Below are 21,934 nucleotides of genomic sequence, written 5' to 3' on the forward strand. Positions count from 1 at the left end.
TTGTTATTTATTGCTTCAGTGGTTTATGATTAAGCTTGGTTATAGTTGAGATTAGTAATGTGATTGGATGTCTTGTAAATAATTTGGGACTATGTTTGAACTCAAGAACAAGAATTTAGAAGAGTATATAAAAATTCACTGAATTAATCTGTTGTGAGTTGCTTAAAATTTTAAATGGAGTTTCTGTAATCTTGGTTCAAAACTTGTGTTCCATACATGTTCTGATTGGACATCAGTGGTTTATAATTTATCTAGGACTAAGATTGAACCTAGAATAAGAATTCAAACACATTACAGAGGCTCTGGTAATCACCGAAATCGGAGAAGACGAAGCTGGAACGGACAACGGCTGCTAAGGGAAAAGAGAGCAGGCTCTCAAATCCCTTAGAGCCGGCTCCTAAAGAGTTGGAGCCGGCTTTAAGTGTCTTTGAGCCGGCTCTAAGTGGTTTAGAGCTAGCTCTAAGTGAAAAATAGAGCAGGCTCCAAATTTTAGAGCCTGTTCCATCTTAAAATGCACAGAATTTAATTTTTATGGGTTGTTTGGTTGAGATTGGGTTTTCTAAAACTATTTAAATGTTACTGGAGGATATAATGCACTGTTTAAGACTTATAAAAAGGTTGAAAAACAAGCTTACATTCAGAAATTTAGGATGGAATTAACCTAAGGTTCAAAGTAAACCTGTAGGAGAAAGGTCTGGCATAAACTTGTAATTGCTTACTGTTCTAGAAATTTAAATTTCTCCGCATGACTTAGAATTATAAATCATGTTTTGCAGCTGTGTTATAAGCATCCTGTTGTATAGTTATATGTATGCTTAGTTGGGATTAACTGGTGTTAAAATCTGTTTTACATTGCATCAGTTATGGTATTGTTTGGAGAGGTAGATTGTGTAATCCTACTTTATCAATTTAACGGACTGTAATTGGGATTCTAAATCTTATATTGAATGCATAAGTTGGTTAAACTATATTTATGCTAATTTTGGAGTATGGTTGATGACTATTTAATATTGTTTTGTCAACTGTGTTAACTGGAGGATTGTATGTACCGGTATGAGACAGTGACATGCTAGGTATGGATTAGTTCAAGCACTAAATCCTACCTAATTTGGAATGAGTTGGATTAACCATAAAAAAAGTTAAGTCCTACTTATATGGATGTATATGAACCGGCATGGGACGGTGTCATATTAGAGATGGCTTAGTTCAAAATACTAAGACCTACCTATATTGGGAATGGATTAGTTCAAAACAGTAAGTCCTACCTAATTTGAATTAAGGTATGGATTAACCATAAAGGTTAAGTCCATCACCTACTTGTGTCATGTCAATCAAATAAATTGAATGATCTATTATGGTTTCAGGATGGATTTGTTATACATATATCAGACCACTATACAGATGGATGATATTTTGTATTAGGAGTACGAACTTTATATATTTATTATATGGTGCCATGGTATGAGCTTGAGTCTCAAGACCATGGTTAGGGTGCGTATATCGCCTAGGATGGATAGCTGGACAGAGGTGTTGTTCCCTGGTAGGTCTAGGAACTCATGTCCACCTTAGGGTGCGTATTTGCATGTTGCCTTCTATTCAGGCTGAGACAGACCTACTGGACTAGCGAGCGTCCTATAGTGTGTACTATATACATATATGGACTACTTTAGATATTGTTGAGTCTTTCTAGGATGTGTTTGCGTATCGAATTACTGTTTGGATTGTAATAGATCAGGACTTGCATGTGGGCCTGACCCACTCCTTTATTTTTCAGGTGTTCGTCAATTCCAGGGTTAGAGCTTGGACGTACAGAGCAGATACATAAATTCCTTCCTCCGACTACGTAGGAATCTTCTTTATATTAGCTTTAGTTTTTATTTCAGTTTTCTAGTTTCAGTTTGAGAATTTTTCATAAGGGGTCCACTGGATGGAATCCCGAGTTGTAAATTATGGAGTTTTGGATTATCAGATCTGAATAATTTTATTTTAAGGTTTTCAATTAGCATTCCTTCAGTTTATTATTTTTTTTCTTATTTCATTTTGCATTCTGTGTTCTATTTAACATATTAATTGTTTGATATCCCTCGGGTTTGGGCCTGGGCCTGATCAACCCGTGTCTCGGATCTGAGGGGTATCACAATTAATGACTGCTTATACTAAAAGTCATTCTCAGGCCCATACTTAAAGTGTTTGACCCCCACGGAGGCCCTCGAAGTGATGAAGCAAATACATAATGGGGACTGTGGCAACCACTTCGGCGGGAGGTCCCTTGTTCATAAGATTTTGACTAAAGGCTACTTCTGGCCGTACCTAACTAGAAACGTCGAAGAATATGCCATAAGGTGCGACAAGTGCCAACGCTATGGCCCGATGAAACACTAATTGGCCAAAGATTCACATGCATTGTCAAATCCATGGCCATTCGCTCAATGAAGAATAGGTGTGGTGGGTCTTTTACCCAAAACTTTGAAGCAAAAGGAGCACACCGTACTACTGGCCACAGATTACTTCACAAAATGGGTAGAGGCTGAGGCTTACTCAAGTGTGACTCACGACCAAGTGAAAAGCTTATTGTGGAACAATATAATGTGCTGGTTCGGAGTACCGAAGGTTATCATAATGGACAACGGAAATAACCTGGACAACAGGAGCACAAGAAAGTTCTTCAAAAAGCACGAGATCAGGCAGAAGTTGGCCGCGATAAGTCACCCACAGGGGAACGGGTAGGCTGAGATAACTAACCGCACCATCTTCAACTGTCTGTAGAAAAAGCTAAAAAAACTCAAGACCAAGTGATATGAGAATCTCCCCAATGTGTCTGGCCTATCGAACCACTCCATGAAGGCTAACGAGGGAGAGTCCTTATGCAATGACTTATGGTTCCAAGGCCATAATCCCAATATAATTAGAAGTACCAACACTTCAAACACACATGTTACTAGATGGGGGCAACGATCAGCAACTGGAACACAGCCTCGACCTCTTAGAAGAAAAAAGGGATATCGCGGCAATAAGGCTCGCCTCATATCAGCAACAGCTGCGAAACAGTTACAATAAGTGGGTCAAGCCCAGGAGTTTTACAATGGGAGACTGGGTGCTGAAGCAAGAGACAGCACACGTGAAGAAGCTACAGCCCAACTGGACTGGACCCTACAAGATTACCGAGGTAGTAGGAAAAGGAGCCTACAGGCTAGCCGAAGCTAATGGCCAATGATTGCATGACCATGGAATGCACTACACCTCAAAAGGTATTACCATTAAAATATTAAGTCAGTTTTTCTTTATTTTTTAAAAGAATAAGATCACTTATGGCCCTCCGAGTAAAAATTTCATTATTATAATCTACTACATATTTTTGCATCATCTTTTTATCATATACGATATAATGATGTGATCTTCCAAAAGATAGAGAACGTCAGATCCACGAATGGATCAAAGATCCCGTGTATCTGACGGTCTCTATTATGTTAGAAAGAACATTCCCCCTGCATAAATAAATCGACATATAAACATCTTCTTTTTCGATGTGGGATAAAATTATTTCGAAATAAGGAAATAATATGTTTCTTTCTTAATAGGGGGAAAAAACCAATACCCTAACAAATATTATGAAAAGAAAATATTTTCTCTGTTCAATAATATATTTTACATGTGTTGTCTCACATCGATAAAATACAACCGTAAACAACTCTTTTATATAAGGAAACACTCAAGTATGAAAGCATATTGCAAAGTGGGCCCATTGGTAATAGAGGTGGTCCAGTACAAGCTATACCCAAGCCCTGTTGTCAAAGGGTACTCTTTGCAATAATTCCCCCATTTTTTAAAAACAACCCAAAGTACTTGGCCCAATAAATTAACCCTACTCTACCTTATCCCACATCGAATGAAAATAGGAAAGGAAAATGGTTAATATAACCATATCTCACCACAAGTAGACGCCAAGGAAAGAGTCTCTGATAAATGCTAAAAAATGCACATTTAAACCCTTAATCTTGAGTATATTAAGACCTTATTGTATCTCATTTATCCGCTTTAATCTAATTTTATGTTTTTCTCCTTTTCAGGCACTTATCCCCAAAATAAGTTAAATCAGCTGAATTAAAGCATTGGAAGAAGCAATCCAAAGTCTAGTGCAAAGAAGGAGTAAAGTGAAAGCAAAGTGGTAAAAATTCCCTGTTCGATCAATCGAACCATGCTATGATCGATCGCACTGTGATCGTTCCAACCTTGCCTTGATGGATTAAGCCCTTGTCTTTATCCTTAGGAAAATTTCCTATTCGATCGATCCAACCTTTTCTTCGATCGATCGAACCTTTTGATCTTATCCTTATAACCATTTTTGTTCTTTTCCTCATAAATATCTCAGCCTTTGTCCTTATCCAAATAATTGCGCTGCCATACTTCGATTGATCGAAGCAACATTGTGATCGATCGAACTACCTCAAAATTCATGCAAAACAGATTTCAAGCCCAATTAAAGGTGTGCTTGTGGTGCAATTATTTGGAGGTCCTAGTGCACGAGATTTGACCATTGGGTGTGACATTTGAGCTACCTATATAAGGAAATTGACTATTTTTAGTAAGAGGTTGGTTAGTGAGATATTGGCTAGAGATTAGAGAGAGAGAGAATATACACATTTTAGGTAGGATTCTTCCAATTGCTAGAGTTTTCTACCAAGAACACCAAGAGGAGGAAAATGAATCCAACTATGAAGAGAGCCCTTGAGGGTTGGATGATAACAACCATGAGTGGTTAGATCATTCTTTTGGGGTTAGAGATGGCCCTAAGCTTGTTTCCTAAACTTTAATACTTTGTAATTAGTGGGGATTTGTGTTGTAAATATTATATTGACCTCATGTTTATATAAATCTTATTTTTACATGATTTGTATGATTTAATGTTTTCAATTAATCTTTCAATTCTATTCATATATTTATGTGTGATGGAATGGATGACTATGTGTTCACACTTGATTCTTTACATTTGGTGCATTTATATGTGTATTAAAATAATGAATCTAGTGTTGATCAATGCATGGTGCTTAATTGATTACTCTTGTATTTTATTTGATGGACTATGCTTATTTTTTGATGGGTTATGCTATCTCATTAGTTTAATTAGTTTAATTTCTTTGTCATTAGTGTAATTTTAGAATAGCTGCTTTAATTTCCTAGATAGGTAGATAATCCATTCTTATTGTTTGATGGTCCATGCTTATAAGTGCAAGTAGTACATTTCTCTAGATTTTTGTGTGTGTATTGATTGTGGGTTTGTTGAATGGTTAATGACTTAATTTGATAGGTTGTACTACTCACTAGATTGATTAGACAATTTATACTTAATTTGCCATCCATGTTTAGTATTTCAATTAATGGCACACACAATTGTTTTACAACATGGAATCCCCCTAATTCAACAAATGTTAAATGTTTAGTGAAGAAAAGCCTAGTGGTGAACTTTATATCCCAAGACCCCTTTCTTATTCTCTACACCTCATTTACTTTAGTTTGCTTTACATAGCATTGTTTTTAATTAATTATAGCATAATTCAACTAACGAACCATTCTCTTTGATCATTCGATATACTAATTCAATTTTGATTCCGAAATACTGTGTATATCCCTTGGGACGATCCTTTTTTTACGCATATTACATAGTACAGTGTTAAGTGATTTTTATAAATTTTTAAATGTGGTGGCCACTTTTCACATTCACTTTTTTTACATCATTTTGAGGTATCGGTCATGGATACACCAGTCTCCATGAAATGTGGGCTCCCAACCAGTCGATTGGGGCATTAACCAGTTATGGTTACTCTATCTATTGGCCTCCTTTCATTTTTAAAGCCTCGAACCTCAAGAGTCCAAAGGTAACAAAAAATTCCTCTAAGGCACTAATGACTGCCGAGGAACTTAAAGCCTCGGACCTCAAGAGTCCAAAGGTAAAAAAAAATTCCTCTAATGCACAAACGACTGTAGAGGAATTTAAAACCTTAGACCTCAAGAGTCCGAAGGTATCGAAAAAGACTTCTAAAGGCATAAAAAAGTGCAAAAGAGCGATAATCTTCGGACCCTAAGGGTCGGAAGATATCAATAAATTCCTTTAAGGCACAACCGACTGTCGAAGAACTTAAAGCCTCGGATCTCAAGAGTCCGAAGGCATACAAGCTTATAAAAAAAAATAGGCCTAAACTCAAATGGAGGCAAATACTTTTTATGGATATCCTACTCTTAGGCCCAAAATATTGGTCCAACAGTGCTAGGTTGATTAAATAATTTGTCCCACATCGAAAACAAATAAGAAAATGGTGTGGTTTGTATAATCATACCCTATAATTGTTGAATGCCAAGAAAGGTGGCCCCTTATAAAAAGATCTTCAAGTGGCGTAACAATTGTTCAATCGATGACCTACATATTAGGGGAAACTCTTTCTTGAGCCATATATTTTAAATATCCTTGAACCACAAAAGGTCCGAAGGCCTCAAGGGTAAAATTTCCTCTAAGTCACAAAAGAGTTCCAAGGAATAACAAGTATCTTCAGACCACAAAAAGTCCGAAGACGTCAAAAGAGAGAAAATTTCTTCTAAGGCGTAGAAAAATGCCAAAGCTCAAACTCTTGGACCTAAAAGAGTTCAAAAGATCCAAAGAGCATAGAAGATCTCCAAAGACATGAGAGGATGCATAGATTAAAGAATAAGGTCATATTACATTGATTTTAAAAATATATATATATTGTTCAGTACGAAGAACCATTTGTTCAAAAGTTATAACGGCCAAAAGCAAATTTACTTTCTTTTGGGATCAAAAGGGGCAAAACCAAATGCATTCATCACATTCTGGCCTGAAGCCTAAGCCGGAGCAGCTGAAGAACTTGAAGCTGGAAGATCCACTTGGTGACTCTTCACCATCTCGGCAAATAGTACCTCCGCTTCTTGAGCTTTTGGACCCTCAGTATAAGGAAAAAGGTACCTTCATATCATTGTCAAAAGACTCTGGATCCTTCAGCTTATCACCTGAGCCTTGTGAGAAGCCAAATCTGAAGGCTTTGGCATTAGATAAGCGTACCAGAGAGGAATAATAATCCTACATCTGCTTCCTAGCTATTATGTAAGTTGTGACCGATTCTCTCCAGCGCTGGTTCTCGGGCCTCCAACTCCTTCACCTTGGCTTCAGAAGCTGCAAGTTGACATTTATATACGTCTCTAGCATCATAAGCCATCTTAACATCCAGAAGTACATTGGAAAGTTTCTTTTCCGCAGCAGAAAGGTCCTTCTCCATTTTTTGAATATAAAGGGACTGGGCCTCAGCAGTTGCACATAAGGCCATGGTGTGATACAGATTCTACAGATTAATCAAGATATGAATGAAAAGATAATTTAACAAGACAAAAAAAAGGAAGAATGAAGCAAAGGGGTAGGACAAACCTCCATAGCATGAATAGGGGTAGATGGAAAAAGCTGTAACAATCCCATGTTTCCTATCAACTCTTCATCCTTCGGGAGCCACATCCCTCGGGCAACAGCTAATGCGGCCGAAGGATCCGTCATCACGAAGTCACCTGAATGAAGAACCAATTTATTGGCCATTGAAAAAATTAGACTACATGGTTCTCCCTTATCAGCCAGAATATAAGCTCTAATTTCTTTTTCAGCTTCAACCTCACCAGTCTTCTTCTTTCTCTTATCAAAGTCAATGACCTTAGTCTTAATGGTCGAAGAAGAGTTTTTCTTAGGATTTTTCTTCAAAGGAGGATCCTCAGCCTCTCTTTCATGCTCTGTAGAGCAAATGACATTCAAAGGCTCCTCAATCGCTTTCATCTTGAGTGTTTCTGCTCTCTTTTTCTCCTCATCGGTCAAAGGAAAAACATCAAAAGAATGAAGGTACAAATCTAAGAGATCAATTGCTGAAGCACCAGAGGCGATTTCCTTAAGATTGGACGAAGAAAGAAGATCCTCTGCAGATGAAGGATTCTGCCATACCTTTTCTTCAAGGAAAGAGAGCCTACTCCTAGCCACCGAATATGGAAACGATATTGAAAAAACACCAAGAAACTCATAAATACGAATAAAAAGTAATACCTGACATGGAAAACAGCCGGAACACTCCAGATGAAAAGAAGAAAGCCTCTCTATACCTAAGATCCCAAATTTTCGAGGGATAACGAGTTTGACAGATTGGGGCACAAACCAATTCCCCCGAACAATGATCATCCTCTTTTTCCATCTCTTCTTAGAATTAGGAAGATGAGTACACAATCTCTGTTGTAGAGAGGAAGTGAAGAAATAGCGACCAAACTCTGTTTGGTACTTGGAAAAAGTGTAGCTAAATAACAAATCAGCGAGGTTTAATGTAATACCCCTAAATTTTTCAGGATTTTATTTATTTATTTATTTTATTTTGTTTTATCTACGTGGCTATTTGTATTGTTTGTGCATTTATTTTGGTGAATTTGTTTTAGAATGTTTATTTATTTGTCATTTAATGTTAATTATTTGGTAGAAATTTAGTAGTCTTTGTTTTAATTTTAATTTTTTTATTGTTATCTACTTGGTTATTTAAACTGTGGGTGAAATTTGTTTTAAAACCTTTGTTGATATCTTTTGAAGTCCGCGACATTTCCAGACGTAGAGTCAGTTCGTGCAGAGCAGAGACCAGACTTCATCACTCTTCCGGTGTTATAGACGTAGGACCTCCACTATGTTTTCGTTATTATTTATTATTTCTGAGTTAGACATTTATTTTTTTCATTTTAGTTGGGATTTTTATTAAGGGTCCACCTTGTGTGGATCCCCAAGTTGTACTCTAGAGATTTTATTTTTAATAAGAATTTTATTCGAGATTATTACATCAGAGGATTGGTTTAAATTATTAATTTCGATTTTCCTTTCAGTGTTATTTATTTATTTGTTTTTCCCTCTTGTATTCTGTGCTTGTTTATTATTGATTGGCTGATATTCTCTGATTTTGTGCGCAGACTTGATCAACCCGTGTTCCGAAATTAGGGGGTATTACATTTAGATCAATTCCCTCTAATCTTCGGCGAACAAGAAGTGCCAAAACTATTCTTAGGAAGTTAGGGTTTATTTGGAGAAGATCAATCCCTAACTTATTGAATACTAAATGGTAAAAAGGGTGAAGGGGAAAATGAAGGGCATGAAGATGCCCAACAGACAAGAGTAGTTCATTCTTGCCAACGCCCTCATCGGAACTGAAATCAGCGTCAGAAGGATACTCGGCTATCTCCACCCTCTCAGGAATCTCAAATTCCTCCATCACGGAGTCAATAGAAAACTTAATACAACGGACCGATAAAATCATCTCCTCTGTTCTTAGGTAAAGATCTCATCAGATCTAGAAGTGGATTCCTCCGCTCGATGCGAAGAATCATCTCCCCTCACATTTGAATCATCTAGAACACCAAGAAGGTTGGGAACTATAATACTCCTAATTTTAAAAGGATAGTCTTGGTATTTATTTATTTGTTTAATTGTATTTTTAATTGTTTAATTGATTATTTGATTAATTGTTTATGTATTTAATTGAATTAAGTGTTACTCGATTAATTGATTTTTTATCTAGATATTATTTGTTTAATTAAATCGTGTGCTTAAATGATGTATTTGATTAATTGTAATTTATTATAGATTAAATGATTAAATGTTTATTTTGTTTTATTTTATTTTATTTTATTTTATGGTTATGGTTAGTAGTAATGGGCCAACCAATTAGGTCACATGAACTACTTAGATAGAAGGTTAATAGGTATGGGTAATTACTCATTGATAGTTGTATATGGGTGTGTGTGTGTATATATATATATATATAAGTAATTTATTAATTAATATTATGGTAACATTAGTATTAATAAATAGTTTGATGTATATATTTTATATATTTATATAAAAAGGATATACATAGATTATATACGTAACATATTTTAACTTACCTTTTCAATATATTTTTTTAATTATTTCTTTATTAAGTTGACTTGAATTGGGAAAAGAATTAAGGTTATTTTAGTTATCTATAAATATGTAACTATAGGGTTGTAAAAGGGGCTAGAGAATAAATCACGTAATATATTTTTAAGAGAGAGAGAGAGTTAGAGAGAGAAGGAGGAAGATGAAGGAAGAAGGAGAAGAAAATTAGAGAAGAAGGAGTTTGAGGTTTTTGATCCGAAAACCTTAAGAGGCAAGTTCTTCTTCTATCTCTTTCTTTTTTATTTGTGTTTCTATACATGCCTAGGAAATTTTAGGATGCTTAAACACTTAAAATTGAATAATTATACATGCTTGAATTGGTTTAGAACAGAGGGTTTTATGTATTTACATACATGTTCTTGATTTTGTAATCTTGAATTTTTGATGCATAATTGATGTTTAAATTTAATCTTTACATGTTAAAATATCTAAAACAAATTAATATGGACTTATGGAATTAGATTGATACCTTAGAACCCTTAATAATGAAAAACAAGCGTACAGTTGGATTTTTGGGCAGATTCGCGTAACAATGCTCGATCCGTTGTTACAGTGCTTTAGCCTTGAAAGAAAAGCTCAAGCCATGGGTGAAAAACTCGAGCCTTGGAGTTAAAAGCTTCAGCTATTGATGTAAAGCTCGAGCCATCAGGATAAAAAATTTGAGCCTTACCTGGAGAATTTACATAAACAACGTTTAAATTGACTTAATTAGTTTTGAGGGGTCTTGAATATTAAATAGGGACTATGTATGAGTTTAAATAGATGGACTTGATTATAACGATGCATGCTATATGAATTCTTTAAAGAATGAATGGATTTAATCTTTTTAATTTGTTTTAGCATGAATTGTATTTGGAGAATGCTTACTTGACTGTGAAATAAAAATCAGCATGTTTAAGATTTAGTTTGTCTGGGATACGTGATATAGGAAACTTAAATAAATTATAAATCATTCCTATTTTGTAATAGCATGATATTCTGTTATTATGTTTATCTCTAGATTATTTGATGTATTATTTTAATTGTTACATCAACTATTGGATTGTATGAATGAAATGCACCAGTATGGGATGGTGGCATTCTATGGACGGATTAACTAGAAAGTTAAGTCCTACATATTTCTATTATTCTAGGGATGGATTAACCAAAGAAGTTAAGTCCTACCTACTTGTGTTTATTAGGGACGGATTAACTAATAAGTTAAGTCCTACCTATTTTATTTTATACTTTGGATAGGACAGACGAATTTATATATATAGTTATATGCCATGATATGAGCTTGAGTTTCAGGATCATGGTTAGGGTGAGCATATTGCCTAGGATGGATAACTGGATATAGTAGACATCTGTGTGCCCTGGTAGGTCTAGTTACTTATTCCCACTTTATGTGCGATTTGCATGTTACTTACTATTCAGGTTGAGGCAAACCTATAGCCTTGTGAGCATCCTGTAGTGTATATTTATGTATATACGGACTATTAGATATTATTGGATTGACTAGGATGCATACTTGCATTGAATCTCTGCTTGGACTGTAGTAGAGTAGAACTTATTTGTGAGCCTGACCCACCATTATTTTTCAAGTGTTCGTTAGGAGTAGAGATTGTTCGTGCTGAGCAGTGATCAATCTATTTCACTCTTTCTAATTATCTACATAGGAGTTTCCTTTATGATCCAATATCTAGTTGTTGACCGTTGATTATATTGGTTTGGGTTTTTCTAGGGTTCCATACAGTATGGATTCCCGAGTTGTATTGAAAAATTGGTTGCATCAGAATATTTTATTATTTAATAAAAATTTATTCTGAGGATTTATTGGATTATCATTTTAGTGTTCATTTCAGCATTTTTATTTATTTTTATTTATCCTTTTGTATTATGTGTTCGTTTATTACCGATTTGTTTTTGATATCCCCGGGTGTTCGGGCGTGGGCCTGGCCAACCCGCATTCGGAAATCCGGGGGTATCACAGGAACTCTCGGGGAGGGGTTCTAAGAAGAACAAGAGACGCTGAGGGGGTGACCTTAGAATCCATATTCTCTATTTGATTGTGAGTAGATGAAGTGTTCATATTGTGAAATCAACAAAAGAGAAGTACAGACTAACCTGAGAAGAAGACGAAGCTACAAAACACAGTGATGACAGAAACGAACTTTGAAGAGCTTTTTCGTCAGAATATCAATAGCTAATGCCAAACCGCTTCTTACACTTCTGAGCAACCATGCAAATTCAATTCCTTTTTAATTAGGGACCGTTGTTCAATTTAGGAGGGAATTGGGAGTAAAGTGTGGATGGAAAAATCCCCACACCAATAAAAATCAGCCACGTCATTAAATGAGTTATCACCCCTATACCCATTAGCTTTCTAAAGCCCAATTCTGATCAAGCATAGTAGAGCCATCATCAGCCCAAAAGTATTAATGTCAACTTCTCGACCCACCATAAGACCAATCAAATCCACTTTCTGCCCAATATGCATTATGATCCAAATACAATTTAGATTAATCAATCACAGCACTGCAAATGATCCTATATAGAAGGAAACTCTGCATAGGAAGAATTTTATATGGAAGGAGTTACACAAGGAAAGAACTTTATATAGAAGAAACTCTAGATGAAATAAATTATATATGAGGAAAACATGGAGGACAAGTATAGCGAATCTTACTATAATTCTGCCTTAATTTGTATATAAATTGAGGCATAGACCCTAATAAAGATCAAAGAATATTACAGACTCTTTTCTGAATTATTTTATTGAGTGAATTGTTTTTTTATTTGAGTGAATTGCTTTTATTCTTTGACCTTTTTAAAATTAATGATTTTTTACACCTACATAGTGGTTGTGGTTGTGATTGTGGTAATTTAAATGAGGTAAGCCAAATCTCTCGTGATCATTCCAACAAACTATTAATTTGATTGAGGCATTGTTGCAAATTGGTACAAAGTTAGTGGAGTCTGAGGTTGCGTGGCAATGGTGGAGTGAGTGATGGTGGTGGTGGAGTGATGTTTGAGTGAGCAGTAATTGCCGTGGAATCGATAGAAAGGAGTACTAAATTTATTTATTTATTTATTTATTTATTTTTTAATGAGATGTCTAACTTTGTAATTTTATTTTAATAATATTTAACGATAAAAAAGACAAATTAACTAAATTTGTTGGATTAAATCCTTGGACTAAAATTAAAAATAAGCATTTTTCTCTCTCTACTCAGCAGGAGCAGTTCTATGAATTGCACTGCTGAATTTATCCAATAATCACACCAAAAATGGGAATATAGTCAAATTTTGTCAGTCTTGTAATTAAGCTTGGGTCAAGGGTAATAAATTTGGAATGTCACTTTCAAGTATTACCTTCTTGGTCGATGATAATCTTGTTTCACCCCAAAAAAATTAAAAAATTAAAAAAAATACCTAATTGCTCTTATCAGATTTCAAAAGGCCATTGACTTTAGCGTGTTCGGATAATCCATTCGTTAGAAAATTGAGTGGATAGAATTTTGACATCTTATCATTGCCTCTTTAGACAAGAAATATAGAGGCATGCGAGATGTGTCTACTAAAAAATGGTGTTTGTCGATGTGAATTCAAAGGCACAAAAGATCACATCATCCACTTATTAAAATGGTGATATTGAATGCTTTAAATTTTTATCACATTAATAAAATAAATTTTTTAATAAAAATCACCATTTTTTAATTTTATTGTTATTTTTTCTTAACAATGAACCATTCTAATGAGGCGCTTTCTGAATAGACCACTAATATTTACTATCATCATTAAATTAATTTTCAAATTCGTCATCTCAAAATTTTCTTAGGAGCAATTCAACAAACTCCTGACAGATTAAAATAAGCACATCTAAGACTCCATTTGTTATGATGTAAAAAAAATTAATTCAACAAACTCCTGACAGATTAAAATAAGCACATATAAGACTCCATTTGATTAATTTTTTTTTTTTTTTTTCTGATGTTTGATTGTCGTAAAATATTTAAGAAGAAAAAAATATTAAAATATCACAAAAATAATTTATCCATCAATTTTTGTCAAATTATTTTATACATTCTGCCCAATAAATTTGGCATCAACCTCAACCTAGACCTTTGTTAAGCACCAAAAAAATAAAAAATAAAATAAAATAAATATATATTTTAGAGAGAATTTTTTAATTTTTTAATTTTTTAAATTTAAGCTGAAACAAATGGAGGCTTAATATTTAACATTCTTTATAGAAGGATTAAATTTTACATTTGCAAAACTATGGGCAAGGGCCAACTTAATTTTGGGCCGGCTCATTTACATTGTTGGGTTCGACCAGCAAATTTGGTCATGGTATTAAGTAGATGTAACATTTTGGAAGGTAATCATTGGGCTCTGATGATGAATGGGCCACTTGGCCTAGTCAATCAATGATTCTCACTATAAAAAGCTTCCAAGTTCAAAACTGGCTTTGGAGGTTTGTAAATTAAATGAAAGCCCAATTTAATAACCCAGGCCCAATGCTGTCTACACTGTTCTTAAATTGTCACTCAAAGCAAACCACTACCCCATCAAAGACCTTTTTTTACCACTAAATTAAGAAGGGATTATTATTTGGTCCAAATATATACACATATTGCAACATTATTATTCAAAATTCATACATATAATCCTCTCAAATCAATTCATGCATGTAATTGAAACTTAAATTTTAATTTTAAATTACATTTTCAATCCAAATGGAGCCTCTCATGCATTATCGTTGCTCCTCATCAATGGATGATGTGGATTTGAAAATATTGATTATTTCCTCTGTCTAAAAAAAAAATGTCATATTTTTCTTTTTGGTCTGCCCTAAAATAATTGTTACTTTTTCAAATAATATATTTTACACCTTTTCATATATGTCATTGAAGTTTAAAATTTTAAATTTGAATATTCAAAATTTAGAAGGGCAAATTAGTAACTTTTCAGGGAGACAAAAGGGAGACAATATATGTCCCACATGTTTCCTTAAAAATTCATACTTCTTAAAAACGACATTTAAATTGAGACAGAAGGGGTATTTGTTTTTTTTTTAGTTTTTTTTTTTTCAAAAAATTTGTAGGTCACATTAATTTGACTTTAAAATTCACCTCATTAGAAAGAATCGAGAGTAGTCAAGAAATGAACCTTTATAATAGAAAATTATACCAGTTGAGATTCTTGGAATGCCATGGTAGGCTCTCACTATCAATGATATTGGCCTCATATATATGGAAGGTGTGACTCATCACTTTCGGTGAATTTGGATAAATGGGCCTAACCTTCTGATCACAAGTCCATAAAAAACACACACTATTTATGAGAGTGTCCTCTCACAGGCTCAGCTGTCCTTGTTTCTTAAAAGAACCACACACACACACACACACACACGTACACGACAAATAAATTCACCAATCTTCAACATATGGGGAATCATCCTCTGAGGTCCCCACACAGCTTGTTCTGTTACATAACATTTTCATTTGCAATCACTAGTTTACTACTACTACTAACATTTTTTTTTAGCTCTTTTTCACGTACCATATATGTTGTCCTCGCGAACCATAACCACTCGTTTCACACTCTAAACATTGTGGTGTACTTTATGTGGTCACGTGGATCAAATTAATCAGATTTTTTAGTTTCATTTTTCAGGTAAAATATATTTTAATTTTAATTTTTTTAGTGTGAGGTTAAGATTGAGATTAATATTGAAGTTAATGTTTCTAATAACATATTAATAATATTTTATTAGAAACATTTCTTCTCAGAGGAATTATTGATTGATGTAATGATAAAAGTTTAAATTGACAAAAAAAAAAAAAAAAAAAAAAGAAAGAAAAAAAAAAAGAAAAAACATAAATCTAGTCTATGCACCAAGTTTTCCTCTCTAATTTTATGCAATCAAACAAAACTATATGTAATTAATACAATAAATAGATTTACGTGGTAGGATCCATTCTTATACCCTGAATTAAATGGGACTAACAATGAAAATAACCTGTGTAACTGGGACCATCACTACTAGGGATGTTTTTGTTTTTGTCCATGAGATTGAAAGACAGCCAGCTACTTCATTCATTCGATTTCCAGCCCAGATTCAGGGCATCGGAGGATTGGATTCCAGATTTTAACAGCTCACTCTTATATGCTTACAGCTTGAAAGGAAAAGGGTAGTTTGGCAACTATTTTCAGTATGTGTATGTGTATGTGTATGCGTGTGTGTGTGTGTATATATATATGTGTATGTCATTTGCAAGAGATAAGCCAAAATACTTTTGTTTCCGACCGGCATGACCAGCCCAATTTAATGTAGGCCCATCCATCACACATGACTACTTTTCCACTAGCTTTGTGCCATAAACATTATGAGGAGACTTCGTAACACAAAGGGAACTCATGATGACTCAATTCCATCAGCTAGCCAGTCAAGCACTCATTATTGGACCAAAACGTTTTATGTCATCGTTTTTATGACAATAATCTCACTTTAATGTTATCATATTTTTTTCTTACCAACTTTGTCGATACTTTTTGATATATATACCAACTTTGTTGATAAATTTCTTAAACATTACCCTCTATGAGTTATATCGCTCATGGTGCAATGAATGAAGTACATATCAATATCCTTCAAAATTTGTGGATGTTATTTCACCATTCATTATTATTATGATTATTTTTTATTTTTTATTATTTAATTTGCGCCAAACAATTCTGGTAATGCTCTTACCGAAACTCGAAGATAAAATAAATGTGGGATGAATTTTGTAATTGATTTTCAAAATTGGTAAGAATTATTTTATAATTTTTACATTGCACTACCTTTATGCTCATGAGAAGTAACTGATCGATATATAAATTATATCTACATCTAGGAATGTTGATAATAGCTAGATTCCCCAGCAAACTTATGTAAAACTGTACAAAGTTTATAGTCGAAATATCTAATCCATATTAATACAAAAAAAAAAAAAAAAAAAAAAAAAAAAATGGTACCACAGCAATGAGAAAATTCCCCAAAACATGTTTAATATTTATAGATTGTGACATTCAATAAGAACAATTGACTGAAATTTGCTAAACAAACAGCAAGAAATGAGTACATGATGCCATTGTTTCTAATTACTGTTACTTTCTAAGCGATATATATATTTTTGACTCAAGGCTTTTGATTACCCTAGCTTCTCTATTTGTTCTGATTGTTTAGTGGTGGTGGTGGAGGCTGCACTTGCATTGGCATTGGCACCGCCCTGGACTCTCCTCCTCTCACCGGAGCAACACCGTCTGCAGTCAAAACCACCGGAAAGTCTGCCCCATCGGCCTGCTCTCTGAACTTGTAGTATATATCACTTTTGTAAAATTTTCTTGTTCTAATAACCAAAATAAATGATACTAGACATCCAAACAATGTGGCCGCAGTCATTATAAGAAAGGAAAGCTTGTAACACTCCACGCCGGTGCACGTCAAGTCGTCCCCGGCTCGCCTTGTGACACCCTTAGCTGCCAATTGCTTCAAAGCCTCTTTGTCATAGAGATGACCAGCCACTTTGACACTGAGTATATATGATCCAACAGGGCTTGCACCGGCCCCGAAATTGTACAACGTTGCGTAGTACTTGAGGCCGAATAATTCCGATATGATTGCGTAAATCAACGGCCATTGAGCTCCAAAGCAAAACCCTATAATGACAGAGGAGAAATAGAGAGAATTGGGCACGCCGAAGGCGATGAGAAGATGGCCAACACATGAGAGAAGAAGCACAAATGTGAGCATTAGGGGACGCGGGAACTTATACTTTGCTAGGAGGATCTCGGAGGCGAATCCGGACACGACTCGGCCGAGATAGTTCCATATGCTCACTAGGGATATGAATGTGGTGGTGCTAGTGGTTGGATAGCCTAATGACTTACCAATCTGACCCAAGTTGTCTATGGCTGTCAATGTGCCCCCAACTCCACATGCTGTTGCAACAAATAGAATTATCATGTCCACGCTAAAAAGTGCTTGCAATATGGTATAGTCCTCTCCTCTGTCCGGTGGCCGGAAAATGTTGGCCACGCATGACACATGCTTTTCCGGTGGTGCCACCACCGGTGGTGGCGCCACTAATTCAACAGGAGGTGGATTTTCACTCACTACTTTGATAATTTGAGGAGAATCATTCAACCCTTTTTTCTTGTGCGTCCAAAGAGTGAGTTCTTCTCTTATGACAATAAAAAGAGGAGCAAAGAGTAGTATAAGTACAACTGAAGCACTTCCGTAAAACTCAACCCTAGAAAAGTTAAACCTATGTTGGATGATGATTATAACCATGAGAAAGCCGGCGAGGCCGAGCGATATATAGAGAAGATTAAAGAAAATCTTGAGCTCATTTTGTGATCGGACAACCTTCATGATCCTAATTGTTCGAAGAAAAACGATTGACACAACAGCAGGTAACCAAGCAATGAATAAGATTAGGGACTTGGAATCGTGACCATAAAGTGCACGGTATAGTTGTGTGATAATTGCACCACTTAGGCCAACAAAGCCCTTCAAAAGTCCCAAAACAATGCCTCTACTTTCTGGGAAGTTCTTCACACAAGTGACTAAAGCTCCTGTATTGGCAAAGGCTTGAGAATTTGCACCCATACATATATACACACACATTTGCCAGATGTGGGGTTTGGCCGTGTGGCCGGTGACGGCGAGCCATATCATGAAGTAGCCGAAGAAGTTCATGGCGGCGCCGATGGAGAGAACCACCCACGCCGGCGTGACCTCGTTGATGAGCCCCGATAGGACGCCGACGTTGCCGCCTAAGTCCTTGAAGAAGCTGAGCAAGTTTAGGGTTGTTTGGTCGTAAGCCAGGGCTGATTTGATGTCGCCGGAGTAGAGGCCGAACATGTAGGTTGCTCCAGAAGCGGACATGATGAGGAGTGAAGCAAAGACCAAGAACCACCGGCTGGTGATCAGGTGGAGGCTGAAGCTACTCATCTGTCTCCAACCACCACCACCACCGCCACCAGTGAGCTCAGCCACCGCCATGGTTTAGTTGGTGATTTGTGTTTGGATTGATAAATGATGGAGGAGTCCAGAAGGGTGAGTGTGTATAGATATATTATACTGTATATGTTTAGATATATGAGAGTGATACAATTAAATACTGTGAAGTAAGAAGTTTCAAACTAACTTCGCAGTTGACAACTTGACTTGATTTACTAAGTGGCATGAAGATGACGGTGATGTTATGTTTCAAAAGCAGAAATGGGATTGAAATCTTGGAAAATTTGTAAAAAAGCAGTGCCCCAACCTGAAGGGAAATATGAGAGTGATGGGACCTACCATAATAATTTGGGTCCCACAAGTGCCTAATTTTCCGAAGAATAGAATCGGGTAGTACCTGTCGTGCAAGCGCGAGGTGCACCCAAACAAACCCAATACCTTATCCTCTTCTAGAAGACTTTTAATGTCACGTCAATCGATAACTCATTAAAACAAAAAAATTCACTTAATGTTGGACTCCGGTCTCATAAGAACATGATCGGTGAATTATCAAATCACGTGACTGTTTTTAAACCTTTTAAATTTAATTTCACTTCACGAAAACAGAGGAGAGATCACGCGTCCCACTAGAGGGGATTCAAATCCTTGTTTCGGTTGACACTCTGCCCTAGTTTATACAAAAGTGAATTTTTTATTCTAAAAATAGCAAGCAGATAAATTAACAAATAGGTATTGATGATATATGTATAATACATATAAGGACGAATTACAACCAAAAAAAAAAAAAAAAACTTCTGAAGTTTCAATTGTTAAAAAAAAAAAAAAAAAAAACCTCATATAAATTGTTTAAGGAGTTATGTATTAAACAAAAATACCCTTTAAACATTATACTTTCCCGACCTTATCGTTTTAACTGATATTTGTTTAAGGAGTTATGTATTAGACAAAAATACTCCTTAAACATTATACTGTTCCGATCTTATCCTCAGCCGTCCAAAGATCCACGGTTGAAGCTCTGTTTTTTGGTCTTCTTCCTCCACTGCATCGTTGATGTCGGTGGCCACCAAAACCCAAACCCAAAATCTCAATTCAAAACCCAAAATCAAACAACAGATTATTCCTCATCCCCTAGGTAATAAAATCTCTCTTTACTCCTTTCCTCCTCTCTCTCTCCCTCTCTCTCAAATTTCGAGTTTCGTCTGCAAAAAGCTCACTTTGAAATTTAGATACATCATTTCCGTAATTCAAAATGTCGACAATGAAATAAAGCACAAAGAAACGAAGTTCCGAATCAGAGACTCTAAAACCTGAGAAGCGAAAGCGAGTCGTCATTGAAGACGATTTTGCTATTGAGTTACGAGCCGAGCCGGTGATGGATCTGAGCCGTCTGTACCGGATCGTGATTTGTCACCGAGCCGTTGGTTTCATAGAGGCTTGAGGAGGCCCCGGATGACATGGGCCAGGTCCGACTCGCAAAACACAACCTTCAGTCCGAACAGCTGGGTCAGCCCATAGAAAGACACTGCCATATGGGCCGAGCGGGAGTAAGCCCATCAAGGGTGACTAGGGCTCACAGAGGAATAGGCCCAGGTCCAGCAATCAGAAAATATCTTGCAAATATCTTGTAAATATCTTGTAAGGATCTATAAATAGGAGTTGGAATGAAGAGGAGAGGGATCTTTTCGGGTTGAGGTGTAAGAATTCTAGAGAGAGAAAGAATAGTAGGAGTTTCTTGCATCTTCAATTGGCGCCGTCTGTGGGAATCGCATGAAAGTTTGGTTGATCAATGAGGAGTATCGAATGGATTCAAACCAATTCGGTTGATCGAGACTCGATCTTGGGGATTTGAATCCAGATCTGAGCGATTGTGACCTACTCTGGAGGAATTACAATTCTTGAAGCTTTGGCAGGAGTGACTTTGGATCTACGCAACCACGAGTTGTTCGATTGTGGCAGGATCTGACGGATTTAGAGTTCAGACAATTCAGATCTCGTAAACAGTGAGCATAATTCGGAGAATTAGAAGCCAGATCTAAAAATTCCTACTCACGAAGCTCAGATCTACTCGCGAACTTGAGATTAATGCCTTTACTCCGTTCGGGAATAATGATAGGTGAAAGCTCCAATCCGATGGAGGCTGTCCAGCAAACAAAGCTTGAAGAGTTGATGAACTTGATTGAAGCTCTCAGAAAAGAAAATGCAGAATTGAAAGCTGGACTGCAGCATCGGCAGATACCTGCGGTTTCGCATCCACTTCCGGTCGGAGAAGGAGGTGTTCCATCTAATATCGCGCATCAAGGCGATCAGGACGAGAACAATCAGTCAGCTCACCACCGTGATGAAAGGATGATGGACAACTTGCCGCCAAATGTTCGTCGAGTTGAAGATCACGAAGGATCGACTCACGTTGATCCGCAGCGGGAAAGGTTTGACCGGGAGGAAGTGATGGAGGTTGATCGCCGTCGAGTAGCGTCGCCTTGGCAAAGAGAGTTCATAGAGGAACGGTCGTTCGATCCGTCTTACCGGCCCTCCATGGTTACTGTCACTCATCACGGTTCGGAGGGCAGAACCGTAACTCACAGAGCTACCGCTGGACTCCAGAGAGAGAATGAAGCTCTCCGATCCGCAGCTCGGACGGTGGATTCACCATTCACCGACGCGATCTTGAATGCGCCGCATCCAAGGAAGTTTGCTATGCCAGTCTTTATTCTGTTTGACGGAACGACCGATCCGATCGATCATGTGTATCATATCCAGTTGAAAATGGCCCTGAATACGGAAAACGACTCTTTAATGTGCAAATGTTTCCCTACAAGCCTGGCCGGACCGGCGCTCAGCTGGTTCAAAAACTTGCCTAGGAGCTCCATTGGCAGTTTCAGAGACCTGTGCGATCGGTTCATAAGCCAGTATTATGGGAACAAACGCCCGCCGAAGGACATCTCGAGCCTATTCAC

The 21,934-nt window shown here is 36.4% G+C and overlaps 1 protein-coding gene across 1 annotated transcript; it reads right to left on the minus strand.

The window, feature by feature from the left end:
• Window positions 1–16,998: 16,998 nt before the first annotated feature.
• Window positions 16,999–19,629, minus strand: LOC132312998 (protein NUCLEAR FUSION DEFECTIVE 4-like). The gene has a single exon (XM_059811597.1). It carries the CDS (start codon window positions 19,020–19,022, stop codon window positions 17,181–17,183), a length of 1,842 nt encoding a protein of 613 aa, XP_059667580.1. The 5' UTR covers window positions 19,023–19,629; the 3' UTR covers window positions 16,999–17,180.
• Between the last annotated feature and the right edge of the window lie 2,305 nt (window positions 19,630–21,934).

Source organism: Cornus florida, unplaced genomic scaffold (assembly GCF_030987335.1).
Source record: "Cornus florida cultivar Cherokee Brave unplaced genomic scaffold, ASM3098733v1 CherokeeBrave_3.0.0_Hap2_Chr06, whole genome shotgun sequence".
Lineage (NCBI taxonomy): Eukaryota > Viridiplantae > Streptophyta > Magnoliopsida > Cornales > Cornaceae > Cornus > Cornus florida.